The sequence below is a fragment of the Aquila chrysaetos genome, chromosome 6, assembly GCF_900496995.4.
Source record: "Aquila chrysaetos chrysaetos chromosome 6, bAquChr1.4, whole genome shotgun sequence".
Classification (NCBI taxonomy): Eukaryota; Metazoa; Chordata; class Aves; order Accipitriformes; family Accipitridae; genus Aquila; species Aquila chrysaetos.
In genome coordinates, this window is record NC_044009.1 from 4,011,493 (window position 1) to 4,035,763 (window position 24,271).

The window sequence follows — 24,271 nt, forward strand, 5'->3', positions numbered from 1 at the left end:
GCCGTGCTGAAGCCTCACGCTGACGGGAGGAGAAACTGGCCAAGAAACTGATGGTACTGTGGGAAAACTGGAACGAACTATTTGGCAAATCAGCGTGCAAAATAAATAAACTGTGTAGCTGACAAAAATACGTAAATCGCTGGGGTTTCTCCAGGCTCTTTAAAAGACAGCTATTGTAAACCCGGGGCTCGCAAAAACTTCCCTAAGCTTGCAAACGAAGTAGCTCGCTTAGCCTCTGAAAAATCAAAAGATATTGGAAAACTGGCAAGGACCTACGCGGTGTTTGCTTTCTGACACCTCTGCACGCGTTTGGATGGCATTTCCAAGATTCGCTTGCAGGAGGGGCCTGAAATGTCGAAGGAGAGGAGGAGAGGAGAGGGCTGTGATACTTCCAGTCGGGTAATCACAGCAGCCAGTGGTTTGGTAAAACCCTCCGGTGTTGCGAGACCATTGCTAGCGCTGGACGGCTGGGCAGCGCTGACCTTTAGGCGCCTGTGTAACTCCCAGCCCTCAGCAAGCTTCAGCGATGTCCACGGCATTTCTTACGCATCTGAAGTTAACTGCCTGGGTAAGGCTTCGCCTGATCAGGGCTTTTCCCTCCAGCGGTAGCAGCTGTCACATTTTCGACAGGACTGTAATTTTTTTTCACGTCCTTTGAAGATTTTTCCAATTTTAACAACTCATGGCACAGGCAAATGAGCTTCTTTTAGGTTGGGCTGAGTAACTCAGTAAAGGTCTCTCATTTATTGCGAGTTATTGCCTCCTCAGAATGACTGTACAGACACTCCTGCTGCACTCAGCAGTTTCATGCCAGCATCTCTCTGCCGTTTGACCCCGAAGCACTTCCCTTTCAAGATATTTGTTATCACAGCTCTCAGCCAAGGCTATCGCGAGTGTCATACCTCCACTCTCCAGCTGCTTCCCTTGGTGGGGCCCTGGTGTCTGCGGGCAGGCGCTCGGTGTTTGCTGAGAGCAGAGCCTTTAAGGTCTATCAGGTTAGGTATCCAAAAGTCGCAGCAGCCACGGTGTCGGTAACCACAGGGTAAATAACTCCGTCTGCTCACCTCTGAGTACAGCGAGGGGCCGAGGGCAGAGCTCCTCATTCACGCCGGTACGGCACGCACGTCATAGCAAGAAACCCGCAAGATTTTAGGCCTAGCTTTCCAAGCAAATACAAAAGACCTGCGCGATACCCTGGCAAAGCAAAACAGAGCCCCGACGTTAATAGGAAGTATTTCCCCAGGGGTGAGAAACTGTCCCCATTCCTGCTTGGGCTGGCCCCTGATTTCTTCACCGGTTGCCTCTACGCCCCACTGGCTGGTTTTTCTGCTCTGAGGCTCTCCATCTCTGATAAGCTCCAAGACATGTTTTAATGTGGCTTTTTTCGCCTTTTCCCTTTTAAGTTAATCCCTCTCGGTGGTTTCTGACATTGTCAAATGGCTTTTGTGTACTGTCAGAAAATCTCTTGATGTAGCTACAGAGCAGCTGCTAACAAGTTGCCCCTGGGATCCTACATCTACGAGGCTGTCTGCCTGGATAATGATTTTCAAATAAGTAAATCTATTAATGAGATCTCGGTGGGAGCGGGGCTGAGGACCGGGGTGCAGCTCCCCGCCAGCGGACCCGTACAGGAGGGGTTTCGTGCCGCAGCGGCCCCCGGCAGCTTCGCTTTGATGGCGATGGGCACCGCAGCGTGGCGAGGGGAGCCGCAGAGAGCTGCTGTCCCTGTGCCGTCGGGGGGGACACGAGCCGCTCGGATCAGCGGCCGGCACTGGCCGCGGCATAGGTGCGCGGCAGCGACCTGCACAGCCTTTTCCCCTTAGTTACGGGGTGAAAGCGAGGAAGAAACGGCGCTCCGTCGCACGCTCTAGGTAAGAGTCAAGAGATGAATTCAAGAAGTCGGTCTCTTCCTCCCCAAATCAGGATGGCAGCCTTAATGTTGAGTTAAAAATTCAGAACTAGTCTTTGGGGTTTGTCAGTTTTGCCCCAAGATTTAGGAGCTACTGGCATCCAAGCTTTTCTCAACAGCACGATCCTCAACCTTCAGCTTTAAAAATGGGAAAGTACGCTGAGATTTGCACATATTCACACGGCTCCAGGAGACAGCGTATAAAAATCCAAACCACTGAGAATTACAAGCACTGCGGTATAACAACGGCTTACGAGGAATTCAGCCTGGACGCATCCAACGCTCACACCCTGGCTTACGACGGCAGCGAGGTGAAGGGCTGCGGTCGCACGAGGAGGTGGTGGTTTTGTGCCCGTGTACAGTAGATCAGAGCAGCCGTCGGTCTCCAGGGCCCCCAGGCTCGAGGGACTCTGGCCAAGGCAGAGCAGGGGCTGGGGACTCGGTGGCACGGGCTGCGACGGCACGCAGGACTGGGGAGGAGGTGTGCTGGCCGTGGCACCGGCTGCGCTCTTCCCTCGTGCTGGAACCAGTCCTGGGATCTCAAGCAGACAGGTAGTTTTCCCCCTGAGCCAGCAGCGAGCCCGTGCCCTCGCTCGGTACAAGGGGCAGGCTTCAGGCTTGCAAAGATGGGCTCGGTTTAGCGCTGCGAGAGGGACCGGGTATCAGCACCGAGCACGCACACGCATACAGGTGCCGTCTCGCTGCGTTTTCAGCGGCCGTGAACCTCCAGCATGGTTTAGGACTTAACCTAGCAACCTCTCAGCTCGGAGGCAAAAGCATCCGGTGAACCACAATGACTCTTTTAATCAAAAAAAAAAAAAAAAAGAGAAAGAAAAAAGAAAAGAAAGAAGCAGAAAGAAAATTCAGCGTGAACTTCAGGGCAAATGATCCTCCATTATCAAATCCCATCTTAAAAAGTGCATAGGGCTAATTGAATTACTCTTGCTGGATTTCTATGTAGCCATGAAGTCTTCTTAATGTGGATTGATAGCATAAATCTGTTCTCCATTGAGGAAAAAGTGAACACTGGCCCCTGACATCTATCTTTCTTTCCAGAAATCCCATCTAACTGGACGTCTCCCTAGGCCACTTCCAAGAGAAAGATGTCTCTATCCATTACCCCTGACACGCAGCAGCAAAAGGAAGTGAGGTCCGTTCACATCTAATTACTCCCACTCCTGGATTTATTACAATCATGCCAGGATTAATTGAGAAAGTAAAAATGCTTAGCTGGGTGATCAATCTTCTCCGAGTTACTTACCTTGTCACCCGCTAATAACTGTAAAATAAAAATGCCCCTCTTCGCTGCATTTCAGCAAATGGATTTCTATAATACATTGCTAGGAATCTTTAAAAGGCATTTGCAAGCAGTAAGGAGACAAATTGGATTAGCTGGAGAGAAAGTGCAACCAAAGCATTTTTTTCATTACCGTAAAGCAAAAATTTCAGCTCTCCAACGCTCAGGTGGTGATGCAGAGACAGCGCCCGGCCCCGTGCCAGGTTCACGGACGCTGGCTGCTCTGCAGCACCAGCGCCGTGCGTGGGGCAGCACTGGCGGGAGCTATGGGGCAAGATTTGACGTGGGGCTCACGGATACAGCAACGAGGGGGGGGGGGGGCTGAAGAATATTGCGAGTGAAACACAAGGAGCCTTTCCCGGTTTAAAGACCGGGTCATTTTCGACACCAGAGACACACGTTCTTACGTAAGGGATGCTGGGGTTTTTGGACGTACCCAGTCGCTGCTCTCATCTTGCCCACTTCCCACCATGGGGCATCTTGGGTTGCCCCAGTGTGTCCTCAGGAGCCGGGGCAGCTATTTCGGTTTAGATCTCCTAGCTAGTAAGGCCTGTTTTCCCCCAGATGGCCGCCCTGTGTCAAGGCAACTTGAAGGATGTGACTATCTTTGAGATCAGAGCTCTCTCCCTGTCAAATTTGGCTCAACCTTTATTGCAAGAAACGCACGTGATGCACAGTGCTAATACCCCAACCCCGTTCTTTCACAACCTCTTGCCCGAGAGAAATATCCCATTTTCCTTCTGCGACAAGCTTTAAAATAACAAGAATCCAAGAGTTCCCGCAGCAAGGGCAGTCCCAGTTCTTACTGATCACATCTCCCGAGTAACGAGCTGTCCTCGGCGTGCCGGCGGGACCCAGCTGAGAACATTGGGTGCTGAGGGCTCTGCGGGAGAGCTGGGGCGGCAGCCGCCGCCGCCGTCCTGCTGCAGGCTGGAGCCAGCGTCCCCACGCAGATGAGCGGACAGACACCACAAAGACACGCAGCTTTCGGGAGCCCTCCTTTAATGGAAGACGTTGAGGATGCTGGGAGGCAGGACCGGAGCTGAAAGAGAAGAGATTAAGATTCAGGGCATGCAGGGATCGGGCTTTTGGGTTTCTTCCCCTTTTTCGAGGAGCGAGGAGCCAAGGTTTTAGCACTCGGTTAGCGGGCCCTTGGCAACCCCTGCAAAGCCACTGGCGGGCCAGAGCTGCTGCCCGGGTCCTCTCTGCTGGGCTCCTCTGACAAAAGGTCTGCGTGGTGCCCAGTGAGGCTGTCGGACTGGAATGCCCACAGGCCAGCAGGGAGGGACCGGGCCCTCCCAGCTTGTGGTTTCACACTCCCCTAAACCCGTTTCATAGTTAAAGGCAGGATTTATTGGACCAGACTCTCAGGGAGATAGAGGCTTTTGTGTTGAATTTTATCCAAAACCGTTAATGCAGCTGCTGCTGTTGCCATTAGCGTGGGCAAAAAAAAAAAAAAAAAAAAAAAAGGGGGAAAAAAAAAAGAGAGAGAAAAAGACATTGAAACTATCAGCTCTTAAAAAATTTCTTCTTCTATCTGAAAATCAATTTCTTAGTGCACACACATAGAATGACCAGGAAATATTGCATCCTCTCCGTGCCAAGCTGAGAGAAGCCAGCACTGGGGTGATGCTGCCTCGCATTGAATCTCCCAAATGCTCTCTCCTCTGCTTTCATTATTCTGCGCACACACACGGAGCAGGGACTCGGGCTGAGTTAACCTCTTGCTGCCTGCTCTTCCAGGGCAAAAAGAAGGGATGCTGCTGAGACAGAGCAGGGCCACCCAGCCCTTGGGCACTGGGCAAGTCACTGCCCTTCTTTGTCTTACCTTTCCCAGGGTGTAAATTGGAGATAACAACGGGGACCCTGTCCCAGCAAGGGTGAAGGAGAGGCCACGGCTTTTTTTGAGTCTTGATCATCAGGCTGGTGTGGGCAGGGGGGTACCGCAGGCAGAGCTGCCAAGCAGCCCCTTGCATGGCTGCAGGCAACGGGCAGCAGGGATGTCCTGCTTCAGTCCCTGTTGCGCTAAACTTTCAAATCGAGCAAGATCAGGAACACCACTTGACATCCTTCTCCATCCAGTGTTTATCTGTGCCTGGCCCTGGGCTGTGGGAACCCCTGCCCAGTTTAACGCCTCCTGACTTAATTCAGGGCATGCAGGGAGAGGGGGCAGGAGACCTGGGAGCTGAGGCAGGGGATGAGCAGGCTTTTGGTAGGAATCTCTCCCCAGTAAAGTAGCAGCCCAGGCTTTGAGCCCTCAGGCGAAGGCCAGCTGCAACTGGGAGTGCATTGCCAAGCGACTGCCAGCCAAAGGTCCTGCCGTACCCAGCAACGTGGTCAAAGAGGAGGGAGGAAGGCAGCCTGCCCTCCGGGTGCCCCTGCCCAGCTGGGCGCCTAGTGGACTCTACGGAATTCTCCTTTCCCCGAATCTGTCTGCTGGATGCGCTGCAAAGGGCTGAATCCAAAGAAAAGGCCTGGTGTCATCGAAAAGTGACAGGAGAGGGAGAGAAAAATTAGCCGCACACGCCCAAGCAAAATGGGAGAGTCAGCATCATGCGATGTACCGGGTTGGAGCAGGAGTGGTGGATGGACACAGCACCCCCAGCAGAGATCCTGCCTCTCCCCAGCACCCGCAGCGACCGGCTGTCCCGCACATCTTGCTGGCTGGGCTTTGGCAGACCCCTGCATTCCAGCCCGACCGAGGCAATTGCTGCTCCCACAATACCGCAGTATTTGAGCGCTGAACTCCCTTTGACACCTTTCCGTTCACAACCGCTCCACAAAGCAGCTTCTGCACGGTCCTATGTGCTCTTATCGGCCTAGGAAGCACTGGCGACGCTAAGCGACTTGCCCAAAATGATGAAGGAACTCTGAGGCACAGCATCGGCCAGAAAGATGCTTTCCCCTCCAACCTCCTTTGCTAATCCAGTCTGAGGTTGAGGAGAGCCCACAGCGGGGAGACCCTCTTCACACCGCGTAAACTGCTGCACCCAGGGGGGAGCTGGCAGGGCAAGAGCCTGTCTAGTGGATGCCCGGCCATGGGGTGGGCGACTGCGGTAAAAGGCTCCAGGCAAGGTACCGCGTTCCTGCCAAGGCGACTCAGCTTGCTGCAGGGAGTAGGAGGCGAGCCAAGGAGCCCAACACAGCAGGGTTGGTGACTGAGCCTCCATATATTGTGTCATCTACTTAGGGCCTGTCAGGGGAACCACATTCTGACTCCCTTTGGCAGCAACAGGCAGAGCCTTTCAATTAAACAAAGTGCTTCAGTGAATTGCCGCCTCATCCATTAGGCTCATCTGACTCAGGCACTCGCAGACTGTCTGCTCCCCGTTGCACTTCATTTGGGAAATTGGTTTCTTTAAAAAAGCAGCAAGAAAGAGGAAAGGATGAAGTCTGTGCAAGGGGAAAGAAGTGACCCCACCATGACAAACCAAATCTCGCAGCCCCAGACGGGCTGGGCTTTTAGCTCTTTCACATCAGAGGCAGGTCGTGGCAGACCGGTGCAATGTTCGGGTCAGTGGGAAAACCTGGCAATGTCTTCAGTCAGGTAAGGCAGGCAGGGAGGCAAACGCACGTGATGCCGAAGCGGAAGGCACTGCGCGTTCACGCGTGCGGATCCCCCTCCGTGGGCACTCTCGGCTCCTGCAGCGTGGCGGGGGCGCGGAGCTGGCAGGTCCCGGCCGACGCTTTGGGCAGGGTGCGAGTGACCACACGGATGAGGAGCGATTCAGCCGCTCGGCGTTGTTCCAAAGCCACGCTGCTCTCAAATCAGATGGCTGGTGCAGAAAACCCAAGTCCTGTTCTTCTCCTGTAGTCATAAAAGTTTTCTTTGTTAGGCAATAGCTGGAAAACAGCTGCTCCCGAGCCGAGGGCTTGTTCAGACACATAATCCTTGCTTAGGAGCCAGGCCGTTTACGAGGGTGAAGAGCTCTGCGCTAGGATCTTAAAACTGAGCGGCAGCTCGTGGCCTGGCTGTACCAATGCGTCCGTGCTTTTGGCTGCCAAACTGGAGGCAGTGCGGACAGTGTGCGCATTCACCCCCGGACCGGGCAGCGGTGAGGTCCCCGGCAGGCAGCTGGGTGCCAGGGGCACTCCTGACCCGGCACCGGCACGGCGGGGAAGCCGGGACCCTCTGCCAACGACAATCTCCTGCTGGGAGATGGCAAGGGTTGAGATTTGGGCGGGAAGGAAGGAAGGAAGCCCTGGTAAGCATAACCCGGTCTGGGGCTGGACGAGCTGGTTGCAGCTGCTGGAGTTCTGCCCCCAGTAAAAGGAGGGTTCCCGGCTCGGCTCGGCCCCTTCCAGAGCTGTAAAGAGCATTCGGAATAAGATGTTGTGTTGCAGAGTTGTCAGAACTGGGGTTGACCCCGGCTTATTTACTGGATGGTCAATAAGGTAAAACTAAAGTAAAATGTGCCGAAACAGCGCAGAAACGGACCAGAGACAGAAGTTTTAAGTCCAGAAGCTTTTGACGGGGGGGGAGGTAAGGGAAGCTAATCAGTCTTGTCGCTCTTGGTTTAGTAGTTTAAATCAAAGTTTAGGCCTGGGACCAGAGATTTGCCCAGGGCTTGCTTATAGTCTAGTCAAGCAGGGTTTGCTGCAAGCAACTTACTCTGTTTTGGCTTTGTAATTCAGTCGGTCAGATCCACTTTTGGAAACCATTAGTGCCCTGGATATCTCTACAGCAAGCAGGAGATGTCTCCCTCATGGATGCTGATAGCTACAAGAGAAGCACTAGCAGGGCTGACCTCAGTCTGAGGAAGGCTGGCATAACCCATCCACTTCTCCCTGGCAAGGCACTACTATTAATTGTACTTACATTTATTGTAGCAAGCATGGCCAAATCAGGCTTGCTGGTGCTAGCCCCTGTACAGAAACAGGCTCACAAGTCTCAGGTCTCAGAAATCCTCTCACATCACTCTGATGTCCTGCTATTACAAGACCTGCTTCACCTCAAGCCAGAGCACCACTCCAGTCAGAACCAGTCTGAAGCCGAGCCGATCTTTCCTCCCGAGCTGTGGTTTTCTCCCAGCTCGGGCGGCCTGGGCGATGTCAGCCACCAGTCGCGCTGGCAGGAAAGAACAAGAAGAGCCGTGGGGTCTGGAAGCAACATCTCTCTCCCCTCACCTCCCACCAGTGTGAGGACAAACTCTGCCAAAGCCCAGGGAGATGCTTCGAAATGAAACCAATCCCGGTGCTGGTCCTGGAATGGGGATCAGAAGGAACACGTGTTGTTGCCTGCTGTGGCCGGGCAGGACAGGTTGCTGGAACAAAAAGCAGATGTAACTCCAGCATCCCAGGATCTGAGGGTAGAGGCCTTGGCACGAGTCTGCCTCTGGACCAGAGGAGACGAAGCTCTCTCCAAGTGAAGTCCCCCTCACTTCTCTCCCACTTGTTTTCATCAGGACCTTCCCCTTCATCCCTCTCCCAGCCAGGCAGCTGCTTCTGCCAAAGATGGGTCCCTCTCACAAGTGCTATCCCTGGGTCAGCCAACGCCATAGTCGTTCTTTTCCTCCCTTGCAAAACTGGAAAAAAATCAAGGCTGAATTTGCAAAAGTGAGACAGGAAAAGAATGTTCAATTAAAAACACAATATGAGCAGGGCTGACCCAGGAGAATTAATACAGCTAAAGTAAAAGGCTGGCTTGAGGTTTTGGCAGCAGGAAAGCTTCTATGAAATGAAATGCCATAAACCCTTACCGAGTGGAGAACAATAATAGCGCCAAGATGCAGTACTTAGATATTACTCACACTGATTGAGTTATTGACTGGCTATTGCAATGCAGCCTCAGTGACAGAAACGAGGAAATCAGGTCCTAAGTAATTAACATGCCGGCACAGGGGGAAACTCAGGAGAGGAGAAGGGAGGAGCCAGGAGGACAGGAGTCTTGCCCTCTACCACAGCGTGAGCACCAGCCCGACCTCCTTCTGCTCCCGAGCAGGATTTCCCAAATAGTCAACCCCCCCACGGGTCACCACAGAGCAGCACACAATGGCAAAAGGCATTTAAGAGAGTCTCAGCCTCTTCCCTGAGAGCAAAGCCCACGGCAAGCACGAGTGGCTCAGATCTTTCTCCAGCACCGTAGGCAGGGCTTCTCAGGGACAGGTGAGACCGGGCGCACGGAGGCGGCTTAGCAATTCTTGTCCTGGTCTCGCTTTGGGCTGGCGAGACCCAGACATTAGAGTAACGCTGGCGTTGCGCTGCCTTGTTCCTCTGGCTCTGGCTGCTGGGAGAGAAGGGCACGGCCCCTCACGTAGCACCCAGTCCCTGCTCCCTTCCCGCAGACGGGAGGTGGCTTTTCCAGCTCCAGTGCCCTGTGCTAGGGTGAGCCTTTCTGGGCTGCCATCCAGCTGCATGGCTGGGAGAGAGAGGGAGAGACAGGGCAGAGCATCCCTTTGTGAGTGAGCTAAAGCTCGCAGGGCCCTGGGCCATTTGCCTTTCCAATTAACCAGCCTGTCTGCTCGCCAAGGGGCTGACCCTGCAGCCTGCCAGGCAGCCGATGGCCATGGGTGGCCCCGAGCCTTTGAAATGTTCCCACTCAAACTTTTGGTCCTCTGCTGAAAGCCCTCCGTTGCCCCTCGGCACCCCCTGAGCGCAAAGCCGCATCGTTTATGGGCTTGAAGTGGAGAGATGACCGAGTTGCCCTCCTGCGGGTTTATCGCTGCCGGGCACGGTGGGAAGCGTGACTTGCCGCTGCCTGGGCAGTACAGAGATGAGTAGATGCATCGCCTGCATCGGAGGTGGGATGCAACCCCGAGACCGCTTCTTTGGTCCTACCTGGCTCTCTCGGGCACCCTGCAACACAGGCGTTACCTAAGCAAGCCAGGCAGGACGTACCATCCCAACAAAAACACCAGTGCAGTTTCTTACCGAGTGCTTTCTTGCTTGCACGAAGCGGCAGAGAAAAGCTGGGAAGGAGCTGAGCTTAAGCAGAAAAGCACAGCCAGCCACATACTGGAAGAGACATCCAACCCCAAGCCTGGACCTGGCTGTCCTCCGCTCATTTGCCCAAGCGAGCGCATGTTTTTCCCGGCGTTTCCCCGGCTGGAGAAGGCTTTTTGCTGCTGGAGCAGCAAACGCTAGAGGAAAGTGGCCTCTCGTGGATGAAAGCTGCGATGCACCGCACACAGAGCGCAGCCCACACCTTTGCATCCCGCAGGAGCCGGGCTTGGGGCAGCAATGCCCGCAGACCCCCGGGCTGGCACCTTGCCCTGGCATCAAGGGATGGGACAGACGTCCTGCCATCGGGGCTCAAGGAGGGAGGTGAGCAGGGGAACCGGGACACCCGCCGGTGCTGGGGCAGATAAAGCTTTCCCGTGTCGGTGGGGGGAGAGATGGGTCTGAACCCCCTCCGTTTTCCCGGCAGAGACACCCTGTTTTTTACCGTCGCCTCCTCCATGCTCGCCTTCTCTCTCTGCGGGCTCCTGCAGAGCACCCCGAATACCAAAGCACCGTCCAGTGCTAAGCCAAGCATCCATTCCTAATAAACCAAGACACTACAGATAAAGTCGGGGCGATCGCCCCGAGCTCCGCAGCCCCGGGTCCCACTCCACCGGGCCGGGGGTTGCCGGTACAAGGTGGTGGGGGGGGGGGAAGAACCGGTGTAGCCCCCCTCCTTTCTCCGGAGGACCACCCTGTCTACCCACAGCTCCGCTGCCAGCACCGGGCAGGGACCGGCAGGGGGCACGAGTGGCCCGCCGTACCGGCGGCAGCGCCCGTGGAGGGGGGGACACGGGACCCCCGGGACCCCGTCCTGAGGTTTGCAACCCAGGTTGGCACTGCTCTTGGCTGGATTTGTTCCAAACCGCTGGGAACATCTCAGGGCTATGCCCACCGCGCACAGCTGGGATTTGTACTTGTTTTTTGGTTTTTTTTTTTTTTTTTCCCCCTCAAGCCGAACGGCAGCTGTTCCAAAACGAACTTTGTCGCCTTTTGCGTACGCGAAGCTCCAGCATTAGTTCACCCTCAGCGGCAGCAACCTTATGAAAACATCGGAAAGGATGGACAACCAGCAGGAGCCAAACTGGTGGAGTCAACGAGCCATACTGGAACTGGGTGTGTTGGGGCAGCTCCGGCTGAGCATCCCCTCCCGCTGCACTCCCAGACCTGCTTGCCGCTTTGTGGACGGAGGAAGTTTGCTTTGACCAGGTCGGAGCAGAAGGAGAACGCGGCTGAGCTCTGCATTCAGAAATCGTTTTGTCCTGAACAGCAGGACAGTGCCCTGGGAAGAAGGTTCCCGCTGGTGCAGTTACCGCTTGTCGCGGGGCGTCTTTGGCAAGGATGATCCAGGTTGCAGTAGCCATCAGTGGGGAGACAGGATATGCCCCCCGGCATTCTCCTGTCCCAAAGAGTGCCCAGTACCTCCAAGCAGCCCAAGGGTCATCAAGGCACAGGGCAGGTACATGACTGTCCTGCACGTCCAGAGGGAGCCAACAGCAGAGCTCATTAAAGCACAGCTCGCAAGAGATTGTCATAACATGTGCCTGCCCCTTGCCGGGGTGCACAGTGCCTAAAGAAAACACTTTGGGTTGCAAAACACAAATGTTTGGCACAAAGAAGTGCTTTGCTGTCGGTTCCAGACCATGGTGACACTCCAGCCTGAAAGCCCCTGTGTTTGCATTTCTAAGAGCGAGCCACAATTTCTTATCCTTCTCTCCCTCCCTGGCACAGCCAGCTGCCAACTAGGATGAGGGACTGTGATCCCATAAGGGGGGTGATGTGATGGAAGGAGGCGGGCGCTGCCGAACCACCGTGCTGGAGAAAGATCGGGCCTCAGTACCCAACCCGGATCCCACACCCCGCACAATGCAGGCTGGCCCCGCTATTGTCCAAGGGAGGCAGAAGGGGTTCGTAGCAAATATTCTGCTGGCTGGGATTCATCAAGTCAGTGGCTCGCTCATGGGCATAGAGTCATCAAAGCGTCCATCAGCGCTAACCGGCACTGACAGCCGCACAGCGGGAACAATGGGGCCATAACACTTATTAATCATATCCCTCCCCATTGAACCCGACCCATCAATCAGTCGCCTTGGTCTTGTACTTTGAATTCCCCGAGCGGCGAGCTGCCGATCCCATGGCTCTCCCAGTGGGGGACCAGACGGAGGGACACGCCGTTGCTGGGGCAACCCTTGCCACCGTTTCCTCTTTCCCCAGATGTCAGCCATGTGTTTCCATAAGAACTGGGATTGTCCCCAAACCAGATGGAGCCACGGGGCGCTTTCATGGGCACTGCGGCAGCTGTGGCAGCCCCTCGCACACAGATGTTGTCTTGTATTCTCTCGTCTTGGCTGTCCCTGTATCCTGGTGGCCGCTCTCGCTGGCCTGTGGCTGTTCTTGCTGGCCTGCGCGGTAGCACAGGAGGAATGAGCAGGTGCTTCTAAGAGCCTCCAAAAAGCAGTGACTTCTCACGACAGCTCACGGCCAGTCTCTGTCCCACCTGCGGATCTCCAGCTGAGGGTGCCACAGAGCACTGGGATGGGGATACCGAAATGGCTCTGACATCCTTCTTCACAATTTCCACCCGCAGTGGGAGCCTGGATATCCATTCTATAAAGCCTTGGGCCTTTCTGAGAAACTCCAAATCTGATCCCTCAAAGCTTCAGCCCATCTGCACCGAGTAGCCCAAGGTTAGGCTGAGTAATGCATCAAAGTATGGAAGTATGAGGTTTGATTAAAGCTTTTTCAACACAGGCATTCATTTTTTCTTTTTCTTTTTTTTTCTTGGCCCTTTGGCTTTGGAACCATTCCCTCCATATGCTTGAGACATATGCAGAGCACATTGCATGGGAAATTGCACATGCTCCCCACATGGATGGCTCCAGAGCTCCCCAGGGAGCAGAGGACAGTCCAGAAACAGTCGGAGAGCGCTGCCACTGCTACCGTTGACTTACTGAGCAGGGTTACGGCCGCTTGCTCTCCACGCCTTTGTGCTCAGCGTCAGAGGCTGTGGGGAATTCACAGCCCATCTTATCACACGAAGGAGCTGCCCGTTTTCCATTCAGCCATCCGCCTTCCTTTGCACTTTGTCCTTTGGGCTGCCAAGGCTCTCGTTCAGAAGACGCTTAAAGCCTCCTTCCCCGCGGCCGCGTGGGCAGGCTGGCTGCCGAGACCCGCGGAAAAAGGAAACGCGTGCAGCAGGCTGGAGGCAGGCAGCTCAGATAAATAAGAGATGTCCTTGCCGGAACCTGTAGCCAGTTGGCAAGTGTTCCTTTTGTTACAGGCAAAGGATTTGGCCCCACTGAAGGGATCTCACCGTCCACCTCTACTGAAATCACCGAGGCAGAAATCTGCGCGTGTCAATGTTGTCCCTTCTTTCTGCCTAAAGCCAAATTGAAATGCTGGGTCCAAAGCTCAGAACTCAGGAGACAGTCCTCCTGCATCCAGAAGTTGTGCCTTGGCCGTATCTCCTGTTGGGAGCGTCCCAGGAAAAGGGCCTCCGGAGTCCTGCTAAAGTTTTGAGGGCTACTGAGAGCAGCCCCGAGGGTGCCCACCCCTCCGCTTGTTCATTACGGAAAGGCCGTCTCCCGGAGCGCAGGGCTGGAAAGCTGATGGTGAGGGACACACGTAGCCCGGGCTTGCAGTCCGGTTCCATCTCCCAGTTACCGTTTTGCTCTTTCTCGCTTTCCTCCGGCCATTTGCCCTGGAAGGACAGGACTCGAGAACAGGAGCTCCCATGCCGCAACGCGGGGCTGATGGAGCTGAGAAGTCTCGCCCTCCTCCTCTTACGCAGGGTGCCGAGTGGCGTCTCCCGTTCCCTTCCCCGAGCTCCCTTCGCCTTGATCTTCGAGGAAGGCTGTTCCCAGGTTAACTGGCCTTTTTGTGCCTGCGGAGCAGCCGGTGCGAGCGGCCGGCGAAGCGGAGCCGCCCTTGCCCTGCGCGCAGGATTAGGGCTGGGGAACAGGTGGCTAATTCCCCCCCGCACAATGCGGCGTGGCGACCCAGGCGATGCTGCTGCTGACCCACGGGCCACAGGAACATGTTAACAATTTCCAGGTCAGTGGAGGGAAGGAATGGCGATTTTTTCTGCTCCAGAGGATATGGTTTTCACAGCCCCCACCACAGCCCAGAAGGCAGATTCAAGGGACGGTAATGTTACCCTCGCCTTCCTTCACCCTCACCCTCAGGAGAGCCAGACCCCTTCCCGTCCCCGAGCGTGAGCACGAGCCCTGCACGCTGCTCCCACGGTGGGAGAGGTCCCACGCTACCTGCACACCAGCCGCCCCTGCTGTCTAGAGCAGGGGAGATGAAAGGCAGGGGCAGCGCAAAGAGATGCTCCCGAACACCCCGTCCGCCCAAGATCCATCGCCTCTTCCTCCGGGAGACCTCACGGGGCTGACGCCTTCGTGGTATCCAGCCACCGGCTGGTGTTAGCATCGTTCCCGTGGAGCCACGGCTGCGGCCACCGCTCTGGCACATACCTGTAGCTTGCCAGGACGCAGCCTGCACCCCCTGTCCCTCTGCTTCCAGCGGTCACAGATTTCTTCAGGTCACGTTCCCACGGAGCCCTTGTAAAAAGCTCTTTCATTTCCACAGGCCCTTCACGCTTGAGCTGGCAAGCGGCAGCGAGGCCAGTGCTGAGCCTGGTCATTATGTCTCCCTCCTTCTGGTTTCTTCTTTGGAAGGAGCTCTTCTGGGCAGGCAGGGCTGAGGAGCAGAAGGAAGTTTCTCAGAGAGGGCGAAAAACGAAGACAAAAATAAACGTTACTCCATTTCCTCATTTTGCTTTACTCTTACCCTGACTTACGCCAGAACGTCCACGTTGGCTGGGATTCATGAGGGTCCTGTCCCTCTGGGCAGCCACGCATGAATGTTATTATCCTGCTGGCTGTGAAATAGTTTTATAACACTCCTCAGCAGCAGCAATAAAACAGTGAGGCTCAGAGGAGAGCTGGTCCAGTTTGAGCACGCTGACAGGTGACCCCGGGCACCACAAGTCCTTTCCCTAGATTTGCTTCAACTCTAACGTACCTCCGCATGCTTTCCATCCCTCGCTCAGCCTGCAGGCACGGTGGGGCAGGGGCTCTGACTGTAGCCGTACAGCGCTTAGCCTTGGGGTGGGGGGGGGGGTGTGAAATCAAGGGATTATTCCCATCCGTATCGGTCTGAGGCTGCAAGCCAGCGGGCCAGGACGGCAGGGCGAGGACAGCCTTTTCCTGGCACCGGGACAAGCGCTCGGAGCCTCTCTCCTGCCCGCACGTGGGCAGGATCCCAGGGGGACCCCAAGGACAGACGCTTCCCGGCTTCTGTCTCGTATAACCTGCTGATAAGAGCACAGCAGTGGTTTCTTCAAGCGCTTTCTGAAGCAAATGAGCTTAAACAGTGCTGCTGCTGATGGAAGGTCACGGCCCGTCTCTGCCCTGCCTGATGCCCGGCTCAACGGGGCTATGACACCTTTATCCCTCCAGCCCTTCGGCAATCCCACTCTCCAGAGGAAAGTGGAAAGAGAAAATGGCAGGGGGAGAAGGTGTAAGGAGATGTAGACACCCTGGGTTCAGTTCCTAGCTCTCGCTGCCCTGCTGTGCGACCTCAGCTACCCTCCTGCGTGCCTCTTTTCCCCACCTGGAGAGCAGGGGGGATGATACTCAGCTCCATTAAATCCTGCGGCAGAAAGAGGCGCTGGAAAAGGACCGAGCAGCAGCTCTCCTCCCACGCACTACGTTCCCACACTCACTTCTCACTCTCTCTTTCTTCCTCTTAATGAGATTAAGTGAGAATAAATTATGCAGAGCCCACCCCTCTCTCCTCACCCCCACCCCCACGAGGCTGCCCCGCATGGTTTCTAATTGGAATAATTAAGGCGGGGGGGGGGGGGGGGGCTGCCTTGCTGCCCCAGTGCTTTAACAATCAGAGCTGTCAGCGAGGCCCTCGGTGCTGTTAAAGTGTCCCAGAGCTTTTGTCCCCGGGCAGAAGGGAGCCCCGGACTTAAGACCACTTTCCCTTTGTGCCGGGAAAGGGGAACGGGAGGGGAGGCTCTCCTTTCCCTGCGTTATCCCCGGGACCACCAGGAGAGAGCGAGGGGCAATGCCACCAAAGCCCCCTCTCCGGCCAGGTGACCCCCGGCTTTTGGGAGGGGACGGATTTTTCCCCAAGCGCAGGTGAGGGCTGGGTAGGAGCGCTGCCCGCTCCCGTCTCCCTCCATCCTGCGTTTCTCCGTGGGATTTCAAGCTCGGCTTGGCCTCGCCGGAGGATGAATACGAGCAGGTGGCCGGTCCTGTGCCCCGCTGGCCGGCCCGTCCTGGGGGTGGCACGCAGCAGCGGGCGTCCCTGCCACGGCCCCTAATGAGCAGCAGAAGGGGGCACGTCGGGAGCGGATGTGTTAACGGTTTCTGGTTCAATGGAGGGAAAAATCCCCACAAAGGAAGGTGTACAAATATTGTGGGAAATCTATTGGCCCCTTAATATTTGATGAAGGCCCGGGCCATTCAGCCAGGGTGAATTCCGCAGCAAGGTCTCATTCAACCAGCATCAATGGGAAACTTTTAATTGAGAGGCACTTCATTCAGGGCCTGTGGGTCATTCAGTGCGAGGGGCTTTCAGGGAGAACAGAGAGCCATGTCTTTCCAAGTTGCACCAGAAGAAAAGCCACTGTTTCCTGCGCTGGGAGCTTGAATGCTGAGGGCTCTAATCCCCCCAAAGGGAAAACTGATTCCATTTTTTAAAATTCATTTCTCAAATAACAAAAAGGGAGGAAGGACAAAAAGGGAGGTGGCAAGGGATGGGGCTGGGCAGGGGAGCACTGCCCCGCAGGGGTGGCTCCATTGCCGAGAAACAGGCCGAACACCCCCGGATGCCCTTCCGTGGGGAGCGATCCCTCTCCCCGCTCAGAGGGGCTGGCCGCTTTCGGCCAGCACCCACCCGGTTGAGTGCCCGGGCACCTCCGAGGTTCATCTGCCCGGGACCACAAGGGAGAAGAGCCAGCGATGCAGTTGCTCTCCCTTTGTGCCCCGTCCCCGGTGGAGGTGGGTGCCCCTGGCTGGAGGACCGCAGAGGGACGCTCATTTGGCAGGAATGTTTTGCTTCCCTTCAGTCTTTTCTCTCCATTTTTGGGGGGTGGGAGACGTGTTGCAGGAGGCGTGGGGGTATTGCTGCCTGTTCCCCTTTTTTGCAGTACGGTACAGCATCTGGGAGCGACCAAAGCGGCAGCCAAAGGGCAGGACAGGCATCTCTCCCCCAAGCGAAGGGACACGAGGGCACCATCAGCCTGTCCGTGCAGCCAGCCGATCTGTCTGCCTGGGCACGCTGCCTCTGAGGAGCAGGAGGTTAAAGCTTTGAGGCACGTGAGGAGGTAGCAGGAGCCTTTGCTTCAACTTTTGAGAGCTTTGGAGCAGGATTTAATAGGCAGCTTCCTCCATCCTACCTGCCGCAAGAACGTGCGGTGCAGAACGGCGTGTCGGGGCAAGGAGGGATTTCGGCTGCCCAGCCCTGGGGTCAGGATGTCCGTGGGGGATGCCCCACACTCCACCAGTGCTTTATTTCACAGCCGCTAAGGATCCGCTCCAGACACGAGCACTGAGAGCCTGGGAAAAAAGCACCCAGCGACCCTCCTCCCGCCTGGGATGGAGTTTGCTTTCCTCGGCTGTTCTTGCACCGGGGCAGGGTGCCTACCTGCTTCTGCGCACGAGGCGGTGGGCACCCCAGGGTGCAGCTGCGGGCTGCGTGGGTTAGCACCCTTGGAGCACCGCACCGGGCAGCCAGCTCACCCTCCAGGATCTCACCTAGTGCCCCGGCAACAACAACAAAAAAATGATGACATGGGGACCTCGACTCCGTGGGGCTGTTAGCCCTCCTCCTCGTTAGCCGCCTGCATTTGAATCTGCCTTCGGAGCGTAAGAACGTACGCGCTTTTAGGCGGCGAGAAGGACTACGTCTGTCTCGTTGCTCTGTCCCCGGCGTGCCTTCGGACGCCTCAGTCTTGAATGCATCGTTTAGATACCACGCTTGTGGGAAGAGCCAAACGAGAAAGAGATGGGAGCCCGCATCCTTTTCCCCCTCTGGCTTTTTTTGAGGGTCCCTTCTGGGACACGCAGCACCCTTTGCGTGACCTCCTTTCTCGTCCCTCCCTCTTTGCTCCCAAGCTATAACAAGGCATTGCAATAAGTTATAGCGGCAGCTGGGTTAAAAATGTGCTTTTCTAAGGCTAGGTGTCATAAACTCACAATAGCCTGGGCTGAGGCGGACACCCTGCCCCGCCGCTCTGCTCTTCACTCCCCCGGCTGTAAAGAAAGATGAAGAAGGAATTAAAGAGTGGTTGGAGGGGAGGGACACTCCTCATTATGTCTCCTACGCTGCGGTTTCCAGGGAGACAACTCCTGGTGCTGCATCCCTCTCCCATCCTGCTGCGGCCCTTTGCAAGTTACAGTAGCGGCTGCTGCTGTTTTCCCTCTGTTCCCAGCTGTCTGCCAGGCGCTCTCCCAGGGTCTCTGCCCCAAGGTGGGCTTGACACCATATGGAAGAGAAAAGAGCCCCCCGGTACATATGACCTGTTTGGGGGGGGAAGGAAAGGGAGGTCGAGTTCACGCCTATAAGGAGCCAGGAGGGACCGACACGCGCCGACAGCGTTACGTACAGATAAACTAGGCTCTTGCTTTTTTCTGGAAGTGGTGCAGAGAAGCCCCATAATATTTCCAGTGCCGGGGGATATGACTGTGATGGGAAGTCATTCAAATGCCCGTAGATCAGACCACGTGCTATGATCTGTGATCTTTTGGGAAGACTAGCCAGGGGGAAGCATACAGGCACTGCCGACGACCCAGAGCTCCTCTTGCAAATGTGTCGCAGCCAGCGGCGGGAGTGAAAGATTCGGGCACCCCGACCGTGAGAGCGGGTCGGTGCCCCGAGAGCAGGAATGGGGGTCGGGACTCCTGCAAGCTCTCTTATTTTTCATGGCCTCACTACACCTATGCAAAGTGTCTCTCTCCGTGTCTCTGGACGTACAGGAAAAGACAGGTCAGGCTTCCAGAGCCCAAGGACTAGGAGTAGGTCACATCATATGTGAAAGATGTAAAAGGGCATCCCTCTGCTCTGGAAAATATTGAAAGGTTCACAGATGGACAGAGATTGCAGACCTGCCGTGTGGCCCTACCCGAGTTCTGAATTAACTAGCTTGAGTAACCGCAGCAGCAACCAAGTGCCGGTCATGCAGGCAAATCCAGGGCCCTGCACGGAAACACAGAAAGCCAGAAAGTGCATTAATTATACATTAATTAAATGTAATTTACCGTTTTTTTCTCTGCATCCCCCCAAGTGCCAGTGTCTTGGTTTGAGCTGCCTGTGCGGTGTATCACCATACAGCAGCCCACACCGAGAGCTGGGCATAGCTTTAGTGCAGATCATGTTCGTCGAACAATAGCAGGACGACTTGGTATGGCTGTGGCCACAGTGGTTTCAAATTTATTGGTATGTGCATGCACAGAGGTAAGATTATATACATTAGAACAGAGCAGTAGAGACATACCTGATTTATCCCTCATCCATACTTGTGTGTTTCTGCAGAGAACATTTTTAATAACAGATGCCTGAATACAGCAAAGTCATCGGTGGTTACCGATGTATCTTGCATACGCATGAGCTTGTTTATGTATCTATTAATGAAGAAGCGATACCCAAACTTACAGCTGGGATCTGACTTCTCCATCAGGCTCAGGAGCGTGCCACGGAGCAGGGCAGTCCGGGGCACGGCTCAAGCCCCACTTGGAAATTGTCGCTTGAAGCTTGACCAGCTGCTGCTCTGGGGGCTGAAATCTCTTGCATGCCACGCACCCACCCCTGCCTTGCAGAGCTTGTGGGCACCCACGGAGGGGAACCTATTGGGGGGGGGGGGCTCTATAGGGGATCCCAGGCAGCCCCCACCCGCTCCAGCCACCCCTGGGCACCTCTGCTCCAGCTGCCACGGGAAAAAACCACAACTCCCAGCATGCCCAACAGGAGGCCCAGCTGGCCTCCCAGACCAATTCCTTTACACATGAGCACCCACTCAGTTCACGCATGAGCACCTATCCTGTACCTGCATGAGAGCCCAACACGTTCGTGCATGACCACCCAGCTAATTTATGCATGAGGGCCCAATTAGTGCACACACAGCACCTGATTAGTTTCATGCAAGAACACCCAACTAATTTACGTTTGATTGCTCAATTACGTCACACATGAGCACCCAATAAGTTCACATATGAGCTGTTAGCTCATGCCTGAGCTCCTAATTAGAACACGTATGAGTGCACATTTGCATCACACCTGAGCACCCAATTAATTTATGCGTGCGCGCCCAGTAGCATCATGCCTGGGCACCCAATTACATCATGCATGAGTGCCCAATCAGCTCTTGCATGAGCGCCTAATTACTACCTGCATGACCGACCAATTACTGACGCATGAGCGCTCCGTTAGCGCACACCTGAGCACGCGATTAGCTCGCGGATGAGCGTCGCGTTGGACATACGGGGCAGGTTTCAGCAGCTGGGAGGTGACGCGCGGGAGGAAGGCACGAAATGCACGTTGCCATCGCAGTTGCGTCCGGTCAGCTCTGAAACAAATGTAATGCCCCATCGCTTGCAGGACCATCAGCCCCGCAGAGCACGGCCAGATTGAGGAGTCAGCCGCGATGGGAGGAAACTCTTGAGGAGACAGGCGAGGAGGTGCGGGGAGATGCTGGAGGAGATGCACAGAGAGAGAGATGGCGGAGGAGACCTACTCAAAAAACCAGCTCCTGGGGAAAGTTTAAGGAGGGTAGAAGTCTTCCCAAAACAAGCTAAAAACTACGCCAGATTTCTGCACATTTCACTTTTCTTCCTCCTTTGTGGGTGGGATGGCAGGAACGTATTCTGCCAGACAGGCAGAGTTCACACGCAGACCCGGAGAGCTCCCTTTGCTTCCAGCTGTGACATTGCGAAGCGGATCCTTCATTTAGCAACCCAGGCATCCACTGAGCAGCTCTGTCCAGCTTTTGTATTGCTCTGCTTTCTTCCTTTTCCCTCCAAACACCTTCGCCACAGCTCCCAGGCAGACGTTAACTTCATTCTTTCTTTGGGGACGCTCCAGGGAGAAAGATTTATCTTGTCCTCGCTGCCTCGGGACCAACATGAGGCAGAGTTACCCCGGGGTCAGACGGACAGCCTGACTGCTGCACGTTCACCCCGCCTCCCCTCGCCAGAGCTCTCTGCTCAAGAGGGGATTGCAGCTTTAATGAAGTCGGGATTTATGCAAGTTAATCTGGAGGTGACCTGTCCGCCGTTAAGCAGGTTGACACACACCCGGTGCCTCCCACCGGCTTTTGTCTTATAGCTCAGCACACATAACCCCAGGGGAAGTCTGGCCTGGGGGTGGGCAGAGAGGAGTAAGGGCAGGAGCCGTCAGTCGGCCAAACGCCAAGTGCAGCCCAGAAACCTGCGACGAGCTTCCCCGGCCAGCGAACCTCCCCGTGCAGGGAGCTCCAGAGGTGCTCGAGGATGTCCCCGGCACCGAGCGCCAAGCTGGTCCTCCAGCCACGAGAGGAGCCTCCGGGGCACGACAAGAGTGTCTTCAGCCGTTTTTACTTATCGACATATGGGATCAAAGCCCTTTTTGTCCCAGAAGGTCTTGGGTCATGTCCAGGGCCCTCCCCAGCAGTCACCAGCGGCAGAGGCTGGTTAGGACACACTCTTGACTGTTAACACTGATGGATAGAGCAAGTCACTCATCAAATTAATCCAGTGTTGAGCTCCTCTTCTGTTGCCAGCACAAGGGAAAGCCCCCAGCTGTCCCAGCTACTGGAAATGAAGGATTCCCCTCCTGGCTAGCCTGCCTGGGAGAGGGACCATAACACTCCAGCCGCTGTGAATTGGTGCCTGCTCGGGAACGGGGCAGGTAGGCAAGCCTGCCCAAAACTAAGCAGTCCTGCCCAGGTGCTTAAGCAGAGCTCCTGGACTTTAAACTGGGGGGAGCCCTGAGTTTGGGCTTGGCCAAGCCCATCAGACCCCATGAGAGGGCAGCCCTCGGTTTGGACCAGTTTGCCCAGTGAGAAACCAGCTGTATGCACAGAAGCGTGCGCTTCTGCAGTCGCTTGCTCCAAACATATGGACACCGGGGCAGAAAAGCACAAGGAGCGTCAGGGCAGGAAGCTGCAGGGGCTTCTTGCCCAGCAATTACCTCAATTTCGGGTCCCCTGGAAGCAGGTCACGCATCTTCTGCAAGCTCCCGGTGATGCACAGCAGCCTGGGAGGAGAGGTCTGGGTGAGCCAAAATCCGACCGGCGACGGCCACCAAAGAGGTCACTGGAAGGAGAATAAGAGCGGAGGGAGACTACGGAAGGCCGCTGGAGGAAAAAGGGGCAGGGAAAATAGATAGATACAAAGAGCACGGGAGAGAAAAACAGGGTATATAAATACTAAAAAAAAAGGAACAAGAGAGGATGAAGGAGGGAAAGTAAGGCAAGCAGAGGAAGGGATAAAGAGCTGTGCCAAGTATTCCCCGTCTTGTCCTTTAAGCCCTAAGCTGATCCAGCGGAGGCAGGTATTTACAGGACCGGCTCAGCTTTCCCAGCTTGTTCCCAGTCTTGGCACAAAGGCCAAGAGTAGACGAAGAAGAAGGACAGAGAATGGCAACAGGGCCCATGAAAGCCCCCGACAAACCCCATTGACATGGCGGTCCTGTTCCCATCTGTCAGCAGCCACTCAGTGAAAGGGTGTGAAGGGGAGGGGGGCAAGCGGTGTGAATCAAGGGCTGACACAAAGAGGAAGAGACTGATTATGCTGTTATTTCTCCACTTTCAAACCCCATTAGGGGACATGCCGGGCTTTTCTCAGGGTCTTTGGGATGCTTAAGCTGCCCATTTAGCAGCGGGAACGGTCCAATTAAAAGAAAGACAAAGGAGGAGCCCAGCCTGTCTTAATTGAAATGGGTTTCAGTCTAATGAGGATTAGGTTCAAGAACAGACCTAAGGGAGCAATCCAATACCCATTACCCTCCTGGACTGTACCACCGCCAGGCCGCTGGCCATGCCGCACCAGCCTTTTAACCAGCACAGGTCTTCGGACCCGGCACGCTAACAGCCTGGTGCGATGGGAAGGAGAGCAGCCCCTTCCCCAGCCACCAGCCCCAGGGGCGGCAGCCCAGGCCTTCAGAATTTGCACTTGCCTTGCTATTTGGAGGTGAGCATCCTGAATTTAGTCTGGGAACGGGCTTGAGGAAGGGTGGGCTTCTCCAGCCCAAAGCTCAGCCTCATCCAGCCTCTCCCTCGCCTGCAGCTTTCCCACAGCAGAGCCTGTAGAGAGTCAGGGCTTCCCCTGGCTCCCCATCACAGCGGCTGGTCCCAGCCTCCCGCCTTTCGCTCCCACATCACCCTCTGCGCACCTAATCCCTTTGTTGTGAGCTCTACCCTGCAATCACCCACACCTGCATTTTCAGGAAAGTCCTATTTAACTCGGGGTGGAATATGCACAGCGTTGCTTCAATTCGCAGGCTTTTAATTACTAGAATCCTGCAAAATCTCAACTCTACAGCCGTGGAATGAGATTACATATATATATATATATATATATATATAAAGCTGTAGCATTGTCCAAATTAGGTTGGATTTTCACAGGGGTGGGAAAAGCCATAGCTCTGGTACAGGGTTCTTTCTCCTTCCTCTCTCCTGTCTAGGTGTAAAGTTGGAGAGTGCTGTAGCAGGACAAAAGAGAAAAGCCAGCAATCCTTTTTTTTTTTTTTTTTAGTTTGTGCAAAACCTGGTTCCCCCCCCCCCCAACTCCCTTTTAAGGGCCAGCTGAATGATTTTGACAGGCATTTTTTTCCAGCAAAACAAAGCAGGAAAAATCATAGCCCAACACATTAAAAACTCATCAGACGGTTGCAAGCAGGGTATATAACACCGATGCCAGCAGCCCTGGGTCCCGCAGGCAGCAGCAGCGGGTCTCCCCGCCTTTACCCGGGAGCTGCGGAGCCCAGCAGCGCTGCGGACCAGCAGAAAGGATCCCTTCCACCTCCGAGAGGGTTTCTCTCCTCAAAGGTTTTGTTCCCCCGACTGCAGCACTCCCTCCGCTCCCGGTCCCCGACACCGCGCGGGGGCACTCGCAGCCCGGCCGCGCCGCCGG

General features: G+C 55.3%; 1 protein-coding gene and 1 long non-coding RNA gene across 3 annotated transcripts; both read right to left on the reverse strand.

Annotated features, from left to right (window-relative positions):
* Window positions 1–360: 360 nt before the first annotated feature.
* Window positions 361–15,930, reverse strand: LOC115343348. Of its 2 annotated transcripts, XM_041124623.1 has the most exons (4): window positions 14,940–15,930; window positions 14,624–14,849; window positions 4,013–4,248; window positions 361–1,194 (listed from the first exon to the last, which is right to left on the reverse strand). In XM_041124623.1, exons 1-4 carry the CDS (start codon window positions 14,977–14,979, stop codon window positions 1,100–1,102), a joined length of 597 nt encoding a protein of 198 aa, XP_040980557.1. In that variant the 5' UTR covers window positions 14,980–15,930; the 3' UTR covers window positions 361–1,099. The 2 variants fall into 2 exon arrangements, with proteins under 2 accessions (XP_040980557.1, XP_040980556.1); XM_041124622.1 differs by lacking the exon at window positions 361–1,194 and having other exon boundaries at window positions 3,837–4,248.
* A 131-nt stretch (window positions 15,931–16,061) lies between these two features.
* On the reverse strand, window positions 16,062–23,299 carry LOC121233407. Its single transcript, XR_005932741.1, has 3 exons — window positions 22,329–23,299; window positions 19,288–21,855; window positions 16,062–18,418 (listed from the first exon to the last, which is right to left on the reverse strand). It is a non-coding gene; the product is annotated as an uncharacterized LOC121233407 (long non-coding RNA).
* Between the last annotated feature and the right edge of the window lie 972 nt (window positions 23,300–24,271).

Excerpts from the sequence above, each read along its gene's own strand:
- LOC115343348 (XM_041124622.1), bottom strand. The coding sequence starts at position 14,979 with ATGAATCCCAGCCAACGTGGACGTTCTGGCGTAAGTCAGG. Across the intron at positions 14,850-14,939 it reads ACGTTCTGGCGTAAGTCAGG|CCCTGCCTGCCCAGAAGAGC; the intron begins GTAAGAGTAAAG and ends TCTGCTCCTCAG. Across the intron at positions 4,249-14,623 it reads TGCGTCCTGGCAAGCTACAG|CTCCGGTCCTGCCTCCCAGC; the intron begins GTATGTGCCAGA and ends CTTCTCTTTCAG.